General features: G+C 36.6%; 1 protein-coding gene across 1 annotated transcript in view; it reads right to left on the bottom strand.

The window, feature by feature from the left end:
- Window positions 1–22,903, bottom strand: part of top2b (DNA topoisomerase II beta) — a 124,187-nt gene extending 101,284 nt beyond the window's left edge. Inside the window, exons 1-6 of the mRNA XM_061982366.2 lie at window positions 22,473–22,903; window positions 14,132–14,296; window positions 9,843–9,933; window positions 8,895–8,958; window positions 3,837–3,982; window positions 3,653–3,750 (exon numbers count right to left, since the gene is read on the bottom strand). Of these exons, the coding sequence (XP_061838350.1) occupies window positions 3,653–3,750; window positions 3,837–3,982; window positions 8,895–8,958; window positions 9,843–9,933; window positions 14,132–14,296; window positions 22,473–22,487 (579 nt within the window). The 5' untranslated portion in view covers window positions 22,488–22,903. The remainder of the gene's footprint in view (window positions 1–3,652; window positions 3,751–3,836; window positions 3,983–8,894; window positions 8,959–9,842; window positions 9,934–14,131; window positions 14,297–22,472) is intronic.
- Between the last annotated feature and the right edge of the window lie 465 nt (window positions 22,904–23,368).

The following is a 23,368-nucleotide window of genomic DNA, read 5'->3' as shown; positions in this document are numbered from 1 at the left end:
ATGATTCTGACAACTAAGTAGGCTAAATAACTTTAAACTTTAATACATGCTCGGATAGGCCAGTATCGGTATCGGTCAGTATCGGTATCGGATCGGAAGTACAAAAACAATATCGGTATCGGATCGGAAGTGCAAAAACCTGGATCGGGACATCCCTAGTGCCATATTTTAAATGATGATTTTGTGTGTCACCATGGAAACACTCAATTACTGCACATAGGCCTACATGCCAACATGCTCCAACCTTTGTTGTGGAACATGCAGCACAAAACTATCATCTGTACCACATTAACTGCAATAGTAGACGACAGAACCTATTTTTAGCACGCCGAAGGTGCGCTCAGGGAGACGCAAACCCGTGTGTTTGGTACAACACTGGATATGTGATGCACTGGAATGATCCAGCCACAAGGAATTGCATTGCATGACATTTTTTCCTATCGAAGATATATCAATAAAATACCAAATCATCCCTCAGCTCAAAGATGGAATTGTTGGAATAAATTCTAGGTTAAATATTTCTATTTCAGTCGTTCGTGTTCATGAATCCATGTTCTTGTCCATCGTCGACATGAACATGGATTGTCTCTCTCTCCGTTATTATGCAGCCATCGCTCCTTCTGAGCCATTTGGGCGTAATTGTGCCAGATTGCATGCAGATTTCAAATATGGACGCAAACAGCGGCTGCCGTACAGTTTCAGGCCTCATAAATCACATTGTGAGCGTTAAATAATTATATTTGCATCTCCTCCTCCCAGTATTGCAGGCGTTCTAATTATTAGCATATATTCCTCATATTCATGAAGGCAGAGACGCCCAATGAATTATGCTCTCGATTTTGTTTATTTATGTGATGTAGGGTTGTCCCGAGGGGTGTAACGGTACACAAAAATTTCGGTTCGGTACGTACCTCGGTTTAGAGGTCACGGTTCGGTTCATTTTCGTTACAATAAGAAAACAACAAAATATAAAAATTTTTGGTTATTTATTTACCAAATTTGTAAACAATGGCTTTATCCTTTTAACATTGGGAACACTATAATAATTCTGCCCACGTTAATCAACATTAAACTGCCTCAGGTTGTTGCTCAGATTAAATAAAATGACAAAACTTTTCTTCTACATATAAAAAGTGCAACATTAAACAGTTTCAAGTCAACTCATCATGCTTAATTTATTACAGCATTTGGGAAGCCTGTAGTTGATTTATTATGCAAATGTTATATTTTTATCAACATGTGATAGCAGGGACCCTGCCAGTCAAAACTAGGCTGCTGCATTACCGTATTTTCCGCACTATTAGCCGCACCTAAAAACCACAAATTTACTCAAAAGCTGACAGTGCGGCTTATAACCCGGTGCGCTTTATATATGGATTAATATTAAGATTCATTTTCATAAAGTTTAGGTCTCGCAACTACGGTAAACAGCCGCCATCTTTTTTCCCCGTAGAAGAGGAAGTGCTTCTTCTTCTACGCCAAGGTAAGCACCCGCCCCCATAGAAGAAGAAGCGCGCGGGTATTACGTTTCATTTCCTTTGTGTGTTTACATCTGTAAAGACCACAAAATGGCTCCTACTAAGCGACACACTGTGGTTCTAGCTTGCCATGCTAATGGCCAGAAACTTCCACCCATGGTGATATTCAAAAGGAAGACCTTGCCAAAAGAGAACTTTCCAGCCGGCGTCATCATAAAAGCTAACTCGAAGGGATGGATGGATGAAGAAAAGATGAGCGAGTGGTTAAGGGAAGTTTACGCGAAGAGGCCGGGTGGCTTTTTTCACGCAGCTCCGTCCATGTTGATATACGACTCCATGCGCGCCCACATCACAGATGGTGTCAAAAAACAAGTGAAGCACACAAATACAACACTCGCCGTCATTCCGGGTGGATTAACCAAAGAACTCCAACCGCTCGATATTGGTGTCAACAAGGCATTTAAAGCATGACTGCGAACGGCGTGGGAACAATGGATGACCGAAGGCGAACACACATTCACTAAGACAGGGAGACAGCGCCGGACGACATACGCCAACATCTGCCAGTGGATCGTAAATGCCTGGGCGGATATTTCGGTCTCAACTGTGGTCCGAACTTTCCGGAAGGCAGGATTCACGGAACTGCTGGAAAAACAACAGCGACACTGACTCTGATGACTTCGACGAGACGGAGCCGGCCATTTTGGATCCCGTAATTAGCCCAACTTTTTAATTCGGACACCGTAGGAGAAGAATTCGAGGGATTTATGAATGAAGAATAACTTCAGAAAGTGAGTGTTATGTTTATTTTGTGTGTTGTGACATTAACGTTCGAGCAACATTAAGTTATTGCTATTGCTCTGCACTATTTTGAATTTTACTATGTTTGTGATTGCACATTTGCACATTACCGTACATTTTGGGAGTGAACAGAGTTGTTAGAACGCTGGTTTTTAATATATTATTAAAGTTTAACTGACCTATCTGACTGTTTTTTTGACATTCCTTTAGCGCAGTTAGATGCGGCTTATAACACGGGGCGGCTTATAGGTAGACAAAGTTTTGAAATATGCCGTTCATTGAAGGCGCGGCTTATAACACGGGGCGGCTTATGGTGCGGAAAATACGGTACTAATGATTAATGTAACTATAGCTGAAAAAATGGTACAATAGCAATAGGAGAGACTATTCATCCCTGAACACCATGGAGTTGACTGGGAGGTGTTTATTATAATTTGGGGAGAGTCCACTGCCTGATGCTTACCTGCTAAACGCTAAGCACTGACTACAAGCGCTCTGAATACGCACTGCTGATTGGCTGTTACCGCTCTGTTTGTAACCAATCAGATGGTTGTGTGGGTGGGACAATGCTGGGTGCTGTGTAGAGGACTGACAGAGACAAAGGCAGAAGGAAGCGGAGGCAGCTACTTAATATGTTCGTGTGGAAACTCGCTCGGTACACCTCCGAACCGAACCGAAACCCCTGTACCGAAACGGTTCAATACAAATACACGTACCGTTACACCCCTAGTTGTCCCAATACCAATATTTTAGTACCGGTACCATAATGTATTTCGATTTTTTTGAGAAATAAAGGGGACCACAAAAAATGGCATTATTGGCATTAGTTAACAAAAAATCTTAGGGTACATTAAACATATGTTTATTATTACAAGTTTGTCCTTTAAAAAAATAGTTAACATATCAGACAACTTTTCTTTTAGTAGTAAGTAAACAAACAAAGGCTCCTAATTAGTTTGCTGACGTATGCAGTAACATATTTTGTCATTTATACACCTATTATTATGTCAACATTATTAACGACAAGTGGTACTTTTCAGAGGCGGTATAGTACCGAATATGATTCATTAGTAGCGCGGTACTATACCAGTACCGGTATACCGTACAACCTAACGTGATGCAATCCTCTGCTCACAAGTTTAGTGTGCTATCAAGTTTTAGTAAATCAGGCCCATAATAAGTACTTTTTAAATGTGTTTGTTTCATGGAAACATAACCACAATGCTTGCTATATCAAATACTTGACTAATTCATTCTGGATATTATTTAACATCATCTCTCTGTTACAATAACCATACCATAACATGATATTCATGGCGTTGTAAAGAGGTAAACCTACAATATCCAACACATATTGGACATGTATTTCCCACCTGTTTGAAACTGTGTCTGTACTCTTTGCAGGCTGTTTCCACAGTGAACTTGGTACTAAAAATGTTGCAAAGTTTGGCACCATAGCCATTCCTCCCACCTGGGAAATGAATAAAGCAGGAGATGTAATCAAACATTTATCAGATTTCATCAACAATGGCAATCATATGTAATGTCTCTTCTCACCTGTCACCTTTTTCTCATCATCATCGTAGTTGCTGGAGGTGAGCAGGTGGCCAAAAATGAGAGCTGGGACGTACATTTTCTCATCCTTGTGCTCCACCACTGGTATCCCTTTGCCATTGTTCCATATGGTTATGGTGTTGGACTCACTGACGGAGTGAATGAATGAATAAAGTGTAAACGAGGCTGTTTGCAATATGTACACAGACGCCTAGAGGGCGCTCACTTTCCAATGTATTTTATACCCTGACCTCTTACCTTCTCGGACGAAATGACGTGACTACGTTTTACTCAGAATGGAGTGATTCAATCATTTTTACACTCTGCTTTATTTAAAGGGGAACATTATCACCAGACCTATGTAAGCGTCAATATATACCTTGATGTTGCAGAAAAAAGACCATATATTTTTTTAACCGATTTCCGAACTCTAAATGGGTGAATTTTGGCGAATTAAACGCCTTTCTATTACCGTATTTTCCGCACTATAAGGCGCACCTAAAAACCACAAATTTTCTCAAAAGCTGACAGTGCGCCTTATAACCCGGTGCGCTTTATATATGGATAAATATTAAGATTCATTTTCATAAAGTTTCGGTCTCGTAACTACGGTAAACAGCCGCCATCTTTTTTCCCGGTAGAACAGGAAGCGCTTCTTCTTCTACGCAAGCAACCGCCAAGGTAAGCACCCGCCCCCATAGAACAGGAAGCGCTTCTTCTTCTACTGTAAGCAACCACCCGCCCGCGTAGAAGAAGAAAAAGCGCGCGGATATTACCGTACGTTTCATTTCCTTTGTGTGTTTACATCTGTAAAGACCACAAAATGGCTCCTACTAAACGACAGGGATCCGGTTCATGAAAAGACGCAATCTCTCCATCCGCACACGGATTACTATTTCACAGCAATTGATATTCCTGTGAACCGCACTGTGGATACAACGGGAGCACGTACGGTGAATATTCGCACCACAGGGAATGAGAAGTCATCCTTCACTGTGGTTCTAGCTTGCCATGCTAATGGCCAGAAACTTCCACCCATGGTGATATTCAAAAGGAAGACCTTGCCAAAAGAGACCTTTCCAGCCGGCGTCATCATAAAAGCTAACTCGAAGGGATGGATGAAGAAAAGATGAGCGAGTGGTTAAGGTAAGTTTAAGTTTACGCGAAGAGGCCGGGTGGCTTTTTTCACGCAGCTTCATCCATGTTGATATACGATTCCATGCGCGCCCACATCACGCTGGTTTTAATATATTATTAAAGTTTGACTGACCTATTTGACTGTTTTTTTGACATTCCTTTAGCGCAGTTAGATGCGGCTTACAACACGGGGCGGCTTATAGGTGGACAAAGTTTTGAAATATGCCGTTCATTGAAGGCGCGGCTTATAACCCAGGGCGCCTTATGGTGCGGAAAATACGGTATTTGCTCTCGGAAGCAATCCGCCATTTTCTCAAACGCATTACAAACACCGAGTCAAATCAGCTCTGTTATTTTCCGTTTTTTCGACTGTTTTCCGTACCTTGGAGACATCATGCCTCGTCGGTGTGTTGTCGGAGGGTGTAACAACACGAACAGGGACGGATTCAAGTTGCACCAGTGGCCCAAAGATGCCAAAGTGGCAAGAAATTGGACGTTTGTTCCGCACACTTTACCGACGAAAGCTATGCTACGACAGAGATGGCAAGAATGTGTGGATATCCTGCGACACTCAAAGCAGATGCATTTCCAACTGGACTGGACAGATCAGCTTTCAGGAAAAGAGAGCGGATGAGGGTATGTCTACAGAATATATTACCGTATTTTCCGCACTATTAGCCGCACCTAAAAACCACAAATTTACTCAAAAGCTGACAGTGCGGCTTATAACCCGGTGCGCTTTATATATGGATTAATATTAAGATTCATTTTCATAAAGTTTCGGTCTCGCAACTACGGTAAACAGCCGCCATCTTTTTTCCCCGTAGAAGAGGAAGTGCTTCTTCTTCTACGCAAGCAACCGCCAAGGTAAGCACCCGCCCCCATAGAACAGGAAGCGCTTCTTCTTCTACTGTAAGCAACCACCCGCCCGCGTAGAAGAAGAAGAAGCGCGCGGATATTACGTTTCATTTCCTTTGTGTGTTTACATCTGTAAAGACCACAAAATGGCTCCTACTAAGCGACAGGTTTCCGGTTCATGAAAAGACGCAATCTCTCCATCCGCACACGGACTACTATTTCACAGCAACTGCCTAAAGACTTTCAAGAAAAGCTGGCTACTTTCCGTGCATATTGTAAAAACAAGATAGCTGAAAAAAAGATCCGGCCAGAGAACATTATCAACATGGACGAGGTTCCACTGACTTTTGATATTCCTGTGAACCGCACTGTGGATACAACGGGAGCACGTACGGTGAATATTCGCACCACAGGGAATGAGAAGTCATCCTTCACTGTGGTTCTAGCTTGCCATGCTAATGGCCAGAAACTTCCACCCATGGTGATATTCAAAAGGAAGACCTTGCCAAAAGAGACCTTTCCAGCCGGCGTCATCATAAAAGCTAACTCGAAGGGATGGATGGATGAAGAAAAGATGAGCGAGTGGTTAAGGTAAGTTTAAGTTTACGCGAAGAGGCCGGGTGGCTTTTTTCACGCAGCTCCGTCCATGTTGATATACGACTCCATGCGCGCCCACATCACGCTGGTTTTTAATATATTATTAAAGTTTGACTGACCTATCTGACTGTTTTTTTGACATTCCTTTAGCGCAGTTAGATGCGGCTTATAACACGGGGCGGCTTATAGGTGGACAAAGTTTTGAAATATGCCGTTCATTGAAGGCGCGGCTTATAACCCAGGGCGCCTTATGGTGCGGAAAATACGGTAATTGATGAAAACTGGGCTGTCTGCACTCTCAAAGTGCATGTTGTTGCCAAATGTATTTCATATGCTGTAAACCTAGTTCATAGTTGCTAGTTTCCTTTAATGCCAAACAAACACATACCAATCGTTGGTTAGAAGGCGATCGCCGAATTTGTCCTCGCTTTCTCCCGTGTCGCTGGCTGTCGTGTCGTTTTCGTCGGTTTCGCTTGCATACGGTTCAAACCGATATGGCTCAATAGCTTCAGTTTCTTCTTCAATTTCGTTTTCGCTACCTGCCTCCACACTACAACCATCCGTTTCAATACATGCGTAATCTGTTGAATCGCTTAAGCCGCTGAAATCCGAGTCTGAATCCGAGCTAATGTCGCTATAGCTTGCTGTTCTATGCGCCATGTTTGTTTGTGTTGGCATCACTGTGTGACGTCACAGGAAAATGGACGGGTGTATATAACGATGGTTAAAATCAGGCACTTTGAAGCTTTTTTTAGGGATATTGCGTGATGGGTAAAAAAATTTTTTAAATCACTCCCTTTCCCATTTAAACTTGAAGGCGCAAACACCATTGTATCAATCTCCATTAAAATATGGAACCAGCTACGAAAATACTTGGGTTCTCAGGGCCCATCTATATTGACCCCGCTACTTAAAAACCAATTATTTAAACCTTCCCGTACTGACCCCGCATTTATGACTTGGCACGATCATGGTATCACCACTGTGAAAGACCTCTATGCAGACGGAGTGTTCTCATCCTTCACTGAACTCTCTTCCAAATACGATTTGCCGAACTCCCACCTTTTTCGTTTCTTTCAGGCGAGGGACTTCGTAAAGAAGCAGTTCCCACACTTTCCAAATCGTCCTCCGGAAACTCTTATAGATACATTGTTATCTTTGAGCCCTAATCATAAAAAATGTATCTCCGTGTTATATACCTCCTTAAGTTCAGTTGCTCCAAACTCTCTATCAGTGATAAGAACCTCGTGGGAGAGCGATCTTAATACCAACATATCCGATCAACACTGGAACTCGGCCCTGAAACTGGTTCACTCCTCCTCAATATGTGCCCGTCATAGTCTCATCCAATGCAAAGTAATCCATAAAATTCACTACACTGATTCAAAACTATCCAAAATCTACCCCACTGTTAGCAATACCTGCAATAGATGCAAACAATCTCCGGCTGATCACGTCCATATGTTCTGGTCCTGCTCTAAACTATGTTCCTTTTGGGAGGACATTTTTGACACAATTGGAAAAGCATACGGTCAAAACTTTCCTCCCAACCCATTATCAGCCATTTTTGGCGTATGCCCCGATAACATGTGCCCGGTACCACTAAAACGCGCTGTTGCTTTTACGACCCTGCTGGCCAGGCGATTGATCTTGTTTAATTGGAAGCTGGCTCGCCCCCCATCACACGGCCGTTGGATTAGAGAGGTTCTCTACAATCTAAAACTGGAAAAACTTAGGTTTTCGCTAAAAGGCTCGGTTCAAGCATTTGAAAGCTCATGGAGCCCTTTTTTGCTGTATGTCAACTCTCTTGACATATGCCCAGACGCAGATGAGGAATAATCTCCCTTTTATTTATTAGTATTATTTTATTCTATTTTTTATTTTATTATATATTATTATTATTAATTTTTATTTTATTTTATTATTATTATTATATATATATATTTTTTATATATATCTGTCTGTCTCTGGCCTCGTATGTGTGTGTGTGTGTGTGTGAGAATGTGTCTGTCTTTGTCGTCTTACTTGTTACATAATTGTGCCATTTGTCCCTCGTTAGTGGGACCTGAGTGGGGTGGTTTGGGTTTTAAGGGAAAGGGTGTGAATCATTTACTGACTTTAAAATTGTACTGTTTTGACTTGCACTTTTTTCTGTCTATTTGAAAATGCCAATAAAAAAAGTTGGAAAAAAAAACAAAAAACTTCGAAAAATAAAATAAGCCACTGGGAACTGATTTTTAATGGTTTTAACCCTTCTGAAATTGTGATAATGTTCCCCTTTAAAGATTAAACTGCTACTGACAACCAACATTTTCTTAACGCCAAAAAGTTGCCTTTTGTAGTTTTGTGTCATGTCTGTTATCTGCTTCTTTTCTACAAAATGAAACAACTGAATGAACATTCTCCAAGTCTGCGGATTCATCATGTTAGCCAGGGCGTGTAATTATCTAGTATGCAACATGTACTTACGGGTCAACGGTGATCTTGATTGAATTCATATTTTTGTCTCTCTGTTTGTTATCAGCTGCATTGACTGCAAAGAAAGTTGGCAGAATTTCAAAGCACTTTAATACAACTCAGAGAGACATGCACAACCACACATGGGAAATAAATGTTGATCTGAGTGTTGGGGACTACAGGATGCTGGTGCACTATAAAGCCATCCATCTGATCAAGGTGACTAATGGTATCTGATCAAGATGATTAATGATATATGATCAATGTGATAACTGATATGTGATCAAGGTGACTAATGATCAAAGTCTCAAGTCTTGGTTCTGCTGGACCTGAGCGCTGCCTTCGACACACTTGACCCCGTACTATCTTATTACAGGGTGGATGTGGCCATCTTGATTTCCGACCTCGAACCGGGACGCTCATAGCTCGGCTGACACGTCATTCCAAGCGCCGACTTCCAACTTGTGAGGAAAATGTAACGCACAAGTAGCATGCACTTCACTTTTATGCTCTTCAAATTAGGGACAGTCCTCCAGAAGATGTGAGACAGGCCTCAACCTTGGCAATGTTCAAGTCCAGACTGAAAACACTTATTTCAATGTGCACTCTTTGCTTTTAATTCAATCAATGAATGCTTCGTATTTTTTATATGTGATCTCATTTGCCTTCTAAGTGTAAATGCATGCATCTTTAAATACATTTTCCTTGTTTATCTGAACAAAACATTCACATTTTAGCTTTGTGTTAAAGCTGACAAAACAAATTAGTCTAATATATTTAATTCGTAATGAATTTCTTTTCATTTAACAATGGAGGAACAATAAAAATATCCACTATTTTGAACACCCCTGTAACTAATTTTGATTATGAGTTTGCATTTGGACAGGATGTAAGAGCCAGTGAGGAAAGAGTAAGTCAAGTATAAAAGGTTCAGCAATGATAATAGAAGAGTTCACTCACCAAGAATTTCATCAAAGATTTTATAAAGTCCAGGAACATAGGTTATTTCCCTCTGGTTCATTCCAACCTCTTCATCAAAAACCCACATAAGCTGGAGGGAAAGAAAGAAATTAGATATAGATATATATGTATATATAGAAAAGCTTTGTATGAAGGAAGGCAAGATTGTGGTCTTAATACTGTGATAATATCAAACCGTGCTCTTAATACTGTGATAATATCATACCGTGGTCTTAATACTGTGATAATATCATACCGTGCTCTTAATACTGTGATAATATTGTACCGTGGTCTTAATACTGTGATAATATCATTCCGTGGTCTTAACACTGTGATAATATCATACCGTGGTCTTAATATTGTGATAATATAATTTCGTGGTCTTAATACCGTGATAATATTGTACCGTGGTCTTCATTTTGTAATAATATTGTACCGTGGTCCTAATACTGTGATAATATTGTACCGTGGTCTTAATACTGTGATAATATTGTACCGTGGTCTTAATACCATGATAATATTGTACCGTGGTCTTAATACCGTGATAATATCGTACCGTGGTCTTAATACTGTGATAATATTGTACCGTGGTCTTAATACCGTGATAATATCGTACCGTGGTCTTAATATTGTGATAATATAATTCCGTGGTCTTAATACCGTGATAATATTGTACCGTGGTCTTAATACTCTGATAATATCAAACCGTGGTCTTAATACTGTGATAATATTGTACCGTGGTCTTAATACTGTGATAATATTGTACCGTGGTATTAATACTGTGATAATATTGTACCGTGGTCTTAATACTGTGATAATATCGTACCGTGGTCTTAATACTGTGATAATATCGTACCGTGGTCTTAATACTGTGATAATATCATTCCGTGGTCTTAATACTGTGATAATATTGTACCGTGGTCTTAATACTGTGATAATATAATTCCGTGGTCTTAATACCGTGATAATATTGTACCGTGGTCTTAATACTCTGATAATATCAAACCGTGGTCTTAATACTGTGATAATATTGTACCGTGGTCTTAATACTGTGATAATATTGTACCGTGGTATTAATACTGTGATAATATTGTACCGTGGTCTTAATACTGTGATAATATCGTACCGTGGTCTTAATACTGTGATAATATCGTACCGTGGTCTTAATACTGTGATAATATCATTCCGTGGTCTTAATACTGTGATAATATTGTACCGTGGTCTTAATACTGTGATAATATAATTCCGTGATCTTAATACCGTGATAATATTGTACCGTGGTCTTAATACTCTGATAATATCAAACCGTGGTCTTAATACTGTGATAATATTGTACCGTGGTCTTAATACTGTGATAATATTGTACCGTGGTATTAATACTGTGATAATATTGTACCGTGGTCTTAATACTGTGATAATATCGTACCGTGGTCTTAATACTGTGATAATATCGTACCGTGGTCTTAATACTGTGATAATATTGTACCGTGGTATTAATACTGTGATAATATTGTACTGTGGACTTAATTCTGTGATAATATCGTACCGTGGTCTTAATACTGTGATAATATCATACCGTGGTCTTAATACTGTGATAATATCGTACCGTGGTCTTAATTCTGTGATAATATCATTCCGTGGTCTTAACACTGTGATAATATTGTACCGTGGTCTTAATTCTGTGATAATATCATTCCGTGGTCTTAATACCGTGATGATATTGTACCGAGGTCTTAATACTGTAATAATATTGTACCGTGGTCTTAATACCGTGATAATATTGTACCGTGATAATATTGTACCGTGGTCTTAATACCGTGATAATATTGTACCGTGGTCTTAATACCGTGATAATATCGTACCGTGGTCTTAATACCGTGATAATATTGTACCGTGGTCTTAATACTGTGATAATATTGTACCGTGGTATTAATACTGTGATAATATTGTACCGTGGTCTTAATACTGTGATAATATTGTACCGTGGTCTTAATATTGTGATAATATAATTCCGTGGTCTTAATACCGTGATAATATCGTACCGTGGTCTTAATACTGTGATAATATTGTACCGTGGTCTTAATACTGTGATAATATTGTACCGTGGTATTAATACTGTGATAATATTGTACCGTGGTCTTAATACTGTGATAATATTGTACCATGGTCTTAATATTGTGATAATATAATTCCGTGGTCTTAATACCGTGATAATATTGTACCGTGGTCTTAATACCGTGATAATATTGTACCGTGGTCTTAATACTGTGATAATATTGTACCGTGGTCTTAATACTGTGATAATATCGTACCGTGGTCTTAATACTGTGATAATATTGCACCGTGGTCTTAATACTGTGATAATATTGTACCGTGGTATTAATACTGTGATAATATTGTACCATGGTCTTAATATTGTGATAATATAATTCCGTGGTCTTAATACCGTGATAATATTGTACCGTGGTCTTAATACCGTGATAATATTGTACCGTGGTCTTAATACTGTGATAATATCGTATCGTGGTCTTAATACTGTGATAATATCGTACCGTGGTCTTAATACTGTGATAATATTGTACCGTGGTCTTAATATTGTGATAATATCGTATCGTGGTCTTAATACTGTGATAATATTGTACCGTGGTCTTAATATTGTGATAATATCGTACCGTGGTCTTAATACTGTGATAATATTGTACCGTGGTCTTAATATTGTGATAATATAATTCCGTGGTCTTAATACTGTGATAATATTGTACCGTGGTCTTAATATTGTGATAATATAATTCCGTGGTCTTAATACCGTGATAATATTGTACCGTGGTCTTAATACTCTGATAATATCAAACCGTGGTCTTAATACTGTGATAATATCATTCCGTGGTCTTAATACCGTGATGATATTGTACCGAGGTCTTAATACTGTAATAATATTGTACCGTGGTCTTAATACCGTGATAATATTGTACCGTGATAATATTGTACCGTGGTCTTAATACCGTGATAATATTGTACCGTGGTCTTAATACCGTGATAATATCGTACCGTGGTCTTAATACCGTGATAATATTGTACCGTGGTCTTAATACTGTGATAATATTGTACCGTGGTATTAATACTGTGATAATATTGTACCGTGGTCTTAATACTGTGATAATATTGTACCGTGGTCTTAATATTGTGATAATATAATTCCGTGGTCTTAATACCGTGATAATATCGTACCGTGGTCTTAATACTGTGATAATATTGTACCGTGGTCTTAATACTGTGATAATATTGTACCGTGGTATTAATACTGTGATAATATTGTACCGTGGTCTTAATACTGTGATAATATTGTACCATGGTCTTAATATTGTGATAATATAATTCCGTGGTCTTAATACCGTGATAATATTGTACCGTGGTCTTAATACCGTGATAATATTGTACCGTGGTCTTAATACTGTGATAATATTGTACCGTGGTCTTAATACTGTGATAATATCGTACCGTGGTCTTAATACTGTGATAATATTGCACCGTGGTCTTAATACTGTGATAATATTGTACCGTGGTATTAATACTGTGATAATATTGTACCATGGTCTTAATATTGTGATAATATAATTCCGTGGTCTTAATACCGTGATAATATTGTACCGTGGTCTTAATACCGTGATAATATTGTACCGTGGTCTTAATACTGTGATAATATCGTATCGTGGTCTTAATACTGTGATAATATCGTACCGTGGTCTTAATACTGTGATAATATTGTACCGTGGTCTTAATATTGTGATAATATCGTATCGTGGTCTTAATACTGTGATAATATTGTACCGTGGTCTTAATATTGTGATAATATCGTACCGTGGTCTTAATACTGTGATAATATTGTACCGTGGTCTTAATATTGTGATAATATAATTCCGTGGTCTTAATACTGTGATAATATTGTACCGTGGTCTTAATATTGTGATAATATAATTCCGTGGTCTTAATACCGTGATAATATTGTACCGTGGTCTTAATACTCTGATAATATCAAACCGTGGTCTTAATACTGTGATAATATCATTCCGTGGTCTTAATACTGTAATAATATTGCACCGTGGTCTTAATTCCGTGATAATATTTTGATACTGTTGCATCCCTTTTAATTAGCAGCGTGGAAGCGACACACACACACATTTAGTGCTGGTACCCGCTGCAGTGGAAACAGGGCCAACAGGTTGATGTGGGCCTGACATGACTGGTGGCAAACACAATGGTTCTAAACAGAAGGACAACGTTGTGCTTACCTGTGTGATGGGCTCCACAGAACCTATGTAGGTGTCAGGACGGAGCAGAATGTGTTCCAGCTGGGTCTTCTTCTGGTACACTCTCTCCACAGACAACTTGGAACTCAGCTTGTCTTTCTTGTTCACTTCCAATTTACCAGCATCCCCCCTGCCATTTGCTGCCTCCTGCTGGGCAACATGTAGTAGTGCTTAATACTGAACACTTGTACAACCAAGAGAAATGTATTCCAACCAAAGTAGTGCAAAAGCAGTGGATTTAAAAACTCCTTTTTTAGCCGTGCCTCCACCAAACTGTAGAATTGTTACAAATAGGAGGGAGGGGGAAGTTTGGAAATGGTAGGAACATGGAAGATGGGTAGAAGCACAGGGATACGGTGCAATAACATCAATTCCCTTAGTCTGTATTATACATACAGTACAGGCCACACCTTCTCCTCATTCAATGCCTTTTCTTTATTTTCATGACTATTTACATTGTCACATCAAAACTATGAATGAACACATGTGGAGTTATGTACTTAACAAAAAAAGGTGAAATAACTGAAAACATGTTTTGTATTCTAGTTTCTTCAAAATAGCCACCCTTTGCTCTGATTACTGCTTTGCACACCCTTGGCATTCTCTCCATGAGCTTCAAGAGGTAGACACCTGAAATGGTTTTCACTTCACAGGTGTGCTTGAAGATCATGGAGAGAACGCCAAGAGTGAGCAAAGTTGCGCTTTTTAGCGGCAGCCGGCCTCCATGGCTCCAACTGCCCCAGGAAGGACCCGAAATCTACGAGCAGAGAGGAGGCAAACCTGACACCGCTCCAAGCACCTTTCCTTTGAACTGTTTATGACCAAGTGCAGCAGCTGTTTATGACCCCTCCCCCTTAGAAGCAGCTGCAGCTATGTAATCAGGAAATGCCCAAATAAAGGAAGAGGCGTGGAACCCTTTCCTCAGAGCGTGGGGTAATACTGTTTGAGGGTACAGGTTCACGCGCTCCCCTCATGAGCTCCTCTGTTGCGAGTTGTTGTGATTATATGTAACATGTTTATGTGTGCTATGGCAAGTTACCGTATTTTTCAGAGTATAAGTCGCACCTGCCAAAAATGCATAATAAAGAAGGAAAAAAACATTATGCAACTTTCATAAACTATGAAAAAAACTGCGACTTATAGTCCGAAAAATACGGTAGTTTTTTTCCCTTGGTCTGGACCCCCTCCCGAGTGTCCAGCCTTTGACTGATATTTTTTACTCTTCCCCCCTTCCCAAATATCATCTTTTCCCCACCTTTTTTAAGGAGCTCCGTAAGTGGCTGATCCGTTGGCGATCCTGTTCTTGTCTCCCTGTGATGTATGTCTGCTCGTAGTGGGACTTTGCCGAAAATGTAATTTCAGTTCTTATATGTATTGTACATGTTAAAGAATGGACAATAAACAGCATCTTGAATCTTGAAGTGTGCAAAACAGTAATCAGAGCAAAGGGTGGCTATTTTGAAGAAACTAGAATATATAACATCCATCCATCCATCCATTTTCTACCGCTTGTCCCTTTTGGGGTTTCGGGGAGTGCTGGAGATAATTAACACATATTCATGTGGGCTTATTAAATTAAAGTTAAAGTACCCCTTGAGAGGTGAGGGGAGCAGTGAGCAGCAGCGGTGGCCGCGCCCGGGAATCAATTTTGGTTTATGTCAAGTGAGTGGACATGAAGATGTCATAAATTATTATAAACAATATATATAGTAATATATATAATGTAAAGCATATTTACATGGACTTATGACAAATGAGTGGACATGAACGTGTCATGAATTGAATATAAACATAATAAATGAGTACATATAAATATTATGGAATATAATGTAAAGGATATGTACATGGACTTATGACAAGTGAGAGGGCATGAACATGTCATTAGTTGATTATAAACAATATATAAAAAATAATGTAAACCATATATACATGGACTTATGTCAAATGAGTGGACATGAACGTGTCATGAATTGATTATAAACAATATATATATATATATATATATATATATATATATATATATATATATATATATATATATATATATATATGAGGAGTAAATTTTAAATAGAATTAGAATAGAATAGAGTTTTATTGTCATTATTACAGTGAACAGGTTCAAAGAACAACGAAACTGGAGCAGATCCCCTAAGGTGCATACACAATAATGTAGTAATGTAAATAGTAAAAAAGAAGATATGTATCTATATATATGTATATATCCACACACATGCATATATCCATACATATGCATATATATACGTATATATCCACACACATGCATATATCCATACATATGCATATATATACATATACACATACAACATTATTGCACATTATAGTCCGAAAAATAAAAAGACATAAATATTACAGAATATAATGTAAAACACATTTACATTGACAGGCTAACCTCCTCCAACCTCCGAGGACCAAGCTACGAACAATGGGAGACCGGGCTTTCTGCACCACCGCTCTCAGTCTGTGGAACGCTCTCCCTGACCACCTGAGGGCACCACAGACTGTGGATGCTTTTAAAAAAGGCTTGAAAACCCTTTTTTAAAAAAGCCTCTTTTTTTAAATATATATGCATACAAGTTCTAGCTCTTAGGCTGTAGTAGTTTTTATTTTTATTATATATATATATTTTTTTTAATACACTGTAGCACTTTGAGGTTGTTTACTCAATGTAAAGTGCTTTTTACAAATAAAATCTATTATTATTATTATTATTATTATTATTATGTCAAGTGAGTGGACATGAAGATGTCATAAATTGATTATAAACAATACATAAAAAATAATGTAAACCATATTTACATGGACAAATGAGCGGATATAAACGTGTCATGAATTGATTACAAACAATATACAAAATAGTATGAAATATAATGTAAAGGATATTTACATGGACTTATGTCAAATGAGTGGACATGAACGTGTCGTGAATTTAATTTAACCATAAGAGTAAATACAGCATATTTACATGGATGTATGTCAATTGAGCGGACATGGGTGTATTATAAACATAATATAGAATATATATAAAATGATATAGAGCATATTTACATGGATGTATGTCAATTGAGCGGACATGAATGTATTATAAACATAATATAGAATATATATAAAATGATATAGAGCATATTTACATGGACTTATGTCAATTGAGTGGACATGAATGTATTATAAACATAATATAGAATATGTATAAAATGATATAGAGCATATTTACATGGATGTATGTCAATTGAACGAACATGAATGTATTATAACCATAATATAGAATATATATAAAATGATATAGAGCATATTTACATGGACTTATGTCAATTGAGTGGACATGAATGTATTATAAACATAATATAGAATATGTATAAAATGATATAGAGCATATTTACATGGATGTATGTCAATTGAACGAACATGAATGTATTATAACCATAATATAGAATATATATAAAATGATATAGAGCATATTTACATGGACTTATGTCAATTGAGTGGACATGAATGTATTATAAACATAATATAGAATATGTATAAAATGATATAGAGCATATTTACATGGATGTATGTCAATTGAACGAACATGAATGTATTATAACCATAATATAGAATATATATAAAATGATATAGAGCATATTTACATGGACTTATGTCAATTGAGTGGACATGAATGTATTATAAACATAATATAGAATATATATAGAATGATATAGAGCATATTTACATGGACTTATGTCAATTGAGCAGACATGAATGTATTATAAACATAATATAGAATATATATAAAATGATATAGAGCATATTTACATGGACTTATGACAGATATGAATGTATTATAAACATAATATAGAATATATATAAAATGATATAGAGCACATTTACATGGACTTACGTCAATTGAGCAGACATGAATGTATTATAAACATAATATAGAATATATATAAAATGATATAGAGCATATTTACATGGATGTATGTCAATTGAGCGGACATGAATGTATTATAAACATAATTAGGAATATATATAAAATGACAGAGCATATTTATATGGATGTATGTCAATTAAGCGGACGTGAATGTATTATAAACATAATATAGAATATATATAAAATGATATAGAGCATATTTACATGGATGTATGTCAATTGAGCGGACGTGAATGTATTATAAACATAATATAGAATATATATAAAATTATATAGAGCATATTTACATGGACTTATGTCAATTGAGCGGACATGAATGTATTATAACCATAATATAGAATATATATAAAATGATATAGAGCATATTTACATGGATGTATGTCAATTGAGCGGACATAGGTGTATTATAAACATAATATAGAATATATATAAAATGATATAGAGCATATTTACATGGACTTATGTCAATTGAGCAGACATGAATGTATTTAAACATACCGTATTTTCCGCACTATTAGCCGCACCTAAAAACCACAAATTTTCTCAAAAGCTGACAGTGCGCCTTATAACCCGGTGCGCTTTATATATGGATAAATATTAAGATTCATTTTCATAAAGTTTCGGTCTCGCAACTACGGTAAACAGCCGCCATCTTTTTTCCCCGTAGAAGAGGAAGTGCTTCTTCTTCTACGCAAGCAACCGCCAAGGTAAGCACCCGCCCCCATAGAACAGGAAGCACTTCTTCTTCTACTGTAAGCAACCACCCGCCCACGTAGAAGAAGAAAAAGCGCGCGGATATTACCGTACGTTTCATTTCCTTTGTGTGTTTACATCTGTAAAGACCACAAAATGGCTCCTACTAAGCGACAGGGATCCGGTTCATGAAAAGACGCAATCTCTCCATCCGCACACGGATTATTATTTCACAGCAACTGCCTAAAGACTTTCAAGAAAAGCTGGCTACTTTCCGTGCATATTGTAAAAACAAGATAGCTGAAAAAAAGATCCGGCCAGAGAACATTATCAACATGGACGAGGTTCCACTGACTTTTGATATTCCTGTGACTGTGGATACAACGGGAGCACGTACGGTGAATATTCGCACCACAGGGAATGAGAAGTCATCCTTCACTGTGGTTCTAGCTTGACATGCTAATGGCCAGAAACTTCCACCCATGGTGATATTTAAAAGGAAGACCTTGCCAAAAGAGACCTTTCCAGCCGGCGTCATCATAAAAGCTAACTCGAAGGGATGGATGGATGAAGAAAAGATGAGCGAGTGGTTAAGGTAAGTTTACGCGAAGAGGCCGGGTGGCTTTTTTCACGCAGCTCCGTCCATGTTGATATACGACTCCGTGCGCGCCCACATCACGCTAGTTTTTAATATATTATTAAAGTTTGACTGACCTATCTGACTGTTTTTTTGACATTCCTTTAGCGCAGTTAGATGCGGCTTATAACACGGGGCGGCTTATAGGTGGACAAAGTTTTGAAATATGCCGTTCATTGAAGGCGCGGCTTATAACCCAGGGCGCCTTATGGTGCGGAAAATACGGTAATATAGAATATATATAAAATGATATAGCGCATATTTACATGGACTTATGACAAATGAGCGGACATGAATGTATTATAAACATAATATAGAATATATATAAAATGATATAGAGCATATTTACATGGACTTATGACAGATATGAATGTATTATAAACATAATATAGAATATATATAAAATGATATAGAGCATATTTACATGGACTTATGACAAATGAGCGGACATGAACGTATTATAAACATAATATAGAATATATATAAAATGATATAGAGCATATTTACATGGACTTATGACAGATATGAATGTATTATAAACATAATATAGAATATATATATAAAATGATATAGAGCATATTACATGGACTTATGACAGATATGAATGTATTATAAACATAATATAGAACATATATAAAATGATATAGAGCATATTTACATGGACTTATGTCAATTGAGCAGACATGAATGTATTATAAACATCCATCCATCCATCCATTTTCTACCGCTTATTCCCTCCGGGGTCGCGGGGGGCGCTGGAGCCTATCTCAGCTACAATCGGGCGGAAGGCGGGGTACACCCTGGACAAGTCGCCACCTCATCGCAGGGCCAACACAGATAGACAGACAACATCCACACACTAGGGCCAATTTAGTGTTGCCAATCAACCTATCCCCAGGTGCATGTCTTTGGAGGTGGGAGGAAGCCGGAGTACCCGGAGGGAACCCACGCAGTCACGGGGAGAACATGCAAACTCCACACAGAAAGATCCCGAGCCTGGGATTGAACCCCAGACTACTCAGGACCTTCATATTGTGAGGCAGACGCACTAACCCCTCTTCCACCGTGCTGCCCGTATTATAAACATAATATAGAATATATATAAAATGATATAGAGCATATTTACATGGACTTATGACAGATATGAATGTATTATAAACATAATATAGAATATATATAAAATGATATAGAGCATATTTACATGGACTTATGACAGATATGAATGTATTATAAACATAATATAGAATATATATAAAATGATATAGAGCATATTTACATGGACTTATGACAAATGAGCGGACATGAATGTATTATAAACATAATATAGAATATATATAGAATGATATAGAGCATATTTATATGGACTTATGACAGATATGAATGTATTATAAACATAATATAGAATATATATAAAATGATATAGAGCATATTTACATGGACTTATGACAGATATGAATGTATTATAAACATAATATAGAACATATATAAAATGATATAGAGCATATTTACATGGACTTATGACAGATATGAATGTATTATAAACATAATATAGAATATATATAAAATGATATAGAGCATATTTACATGGACTTATGACAAATGAGCGGACATGAACGTATTATAAACATAATATAGAATATATATAAAATGATATAGAGCATATTTACATGGACTTATGACAGATATGAATGTATTATAAACATAATATAGAATATATATATAAAATGATATAGAGCATATTACATGGACTTATGACAGACATGAATGTATTATAAACATAATATAGAACATATATAAAATGATATAGAGCATATTTACATGGACTTATGTCAATTGAGCAGACATGAATGTATTATAAACATAATATAGAATATATATAGAATGATATAGAGCATATTTACATGGACTTATGACAGATATGAATGTATTATAAACATAACATAGAATATATATAAAATGATATAGAGCATATTTACATGGACTTATGACAAATGAGCGGACATGAATGTATTATAAACATAATATAAAATATATATAGAATGATATAGAGCATATTTACATGGACTTATGACAGATATGAATGTATTATAAACATAATATAGAATATATATATAAAATGATATAGAGCATATTTATATGGATGTATGTCAATTGAACGGACATGAATGTATTATAACCATAATATAGAATATATATATATATATAAAATGATATAGAGCATATTTACATGGATTTATGTCAATTGAGCAGACATGAATGTATTATAAACATAATATAAAATATATATAAAATGATATAGAGCATATTTATATGGATGTACGGTATGTCAATTGAACGGACATGAATGTATTATAACCATAATATAGAATATATATATATATATATAAAATGATATAGAGCATATTTACATGGACTTACGTCAATTGAGCAGACATGAATGTATTATAAACATACCGGTAATATAGAATATATATAAAATGACATAGAGCATATTTACATGGATGTATGTCAATTGAGCGGACATGAGTGTATTATAAACATAATATAGAATATATATAAAATGATATAGAGCATATTTACATGGATGTATGTCAATTAAGCGGACATGAATGTATTATAAACATAATATAGAATATATATAAAATTATATAGAGCATATTTACATGGATGTATGTCAATTGAGCGGACATGGATGTATTATAAACATAATATAAAATATATATAAAATGATATAGAGCATATTTACATGGACTTTTGACAGATATGAATGTATTATAAACATAATATAGAATATATATAGAATGATATAGAGCATATTTACATGGACTTATGACAGATATGAATGTATTATAAACATAATATAGATTATATATATAAAATGATATAGAGCACATTTACATGGACTTATGTCTGAACGTGTCATGAATGGAAATGTGAAAAGCTGAATTAGTAAACAATATGCATTAACACTGTCGGCAAATGTAAATGTCCAAGATAAATGAAGGTATATACTAGGAGATAGATATAATACTATAACATATATAATATCAGTCTTTATTTACCGTCCAAGCAGCCATCTTCCTTTGTCAGCTTCTTCTTCTTCTTGGGATTCCTCAATTCTTCTTGTAATAAAAAAAAAAGGCGTCAGTGGGAGAGAATGTAGACAAGCGGCATGTTGTTTTTGCTACTAATGGTGTAGTAAAAAGCAAAGAGTTAAAAGCATGAATGATATTAAAACCAGCAAGATGGAGTCGCGGCTATTGTTCAAACACAATCAGGCCTAACTTGTAACAAAGATGCTAACCGGGATAACCTTCTCTACACACTGCATAAGACAAACAAATTGACTGCTACACTGCTTTAAATATTAAGACAAATGAAGAACGACACAATGTGTATGTGGAAATAGCCCTCAAACTATACATTAAGAAGGGGAAGTGAGAAAAGTAAAAGAATATTTGCTAAATGCAGCGTCCGTCCACCACCGCCATCTGCAAAGCAGACAACCAATCAGCGGGCGGGGAGATCGACCAATCACAGGAGGGCTTTTTCCTACAACTCGCCAGCTCGTCCAATAGGAGGACGCGTAAGTTGTTTCAATGTAAAATGGCGAAGCCGATTAGCGATGCCGGTAATAGACAACATGTAAGCAATATTAATGGGATATACCTTTACATTTATGTTGTTTCAATGCCAATCATTTATTTAAAGAGGAGAATAGTTTTATAGGTATAAAACTGTCCCCGTTTACTGCATACTATATCTACTGGATGTAGATATTACATTTGGATTACTAGTTTATTATTATTATTTTTATTTTTTATTGACATCCAGCATCAGACATTCCTATCCATTACATCATATTCACATACATCACATATCTGTTGTCTGTTGTAAATGTCAAAATATTAGTTTTTGTTTATATCCGCGCCCCAAAAAGAAAGAAACAGCAGAAAAA

This window comes from Nerophis lumbriciformis, linkage group LG21 (assembly GCF_033978685.3).
Source record: "Nerophis lumbriciformis linkage group LG21, RoL_Nlum_v2.1, whole genome shotgun sequence".
NCBI classification, from domain to species: Eukaryota; Metazoa; Chordata; class Actinopteri; order Syngnathiformes; family Syngnathidae; genus Nerophis; species Nerophis lumbriciformis.
Note: the sequence above shows the minus strand (reverse complement) of the source record. Positions and strands in the feature narration are given on the sequence as shown.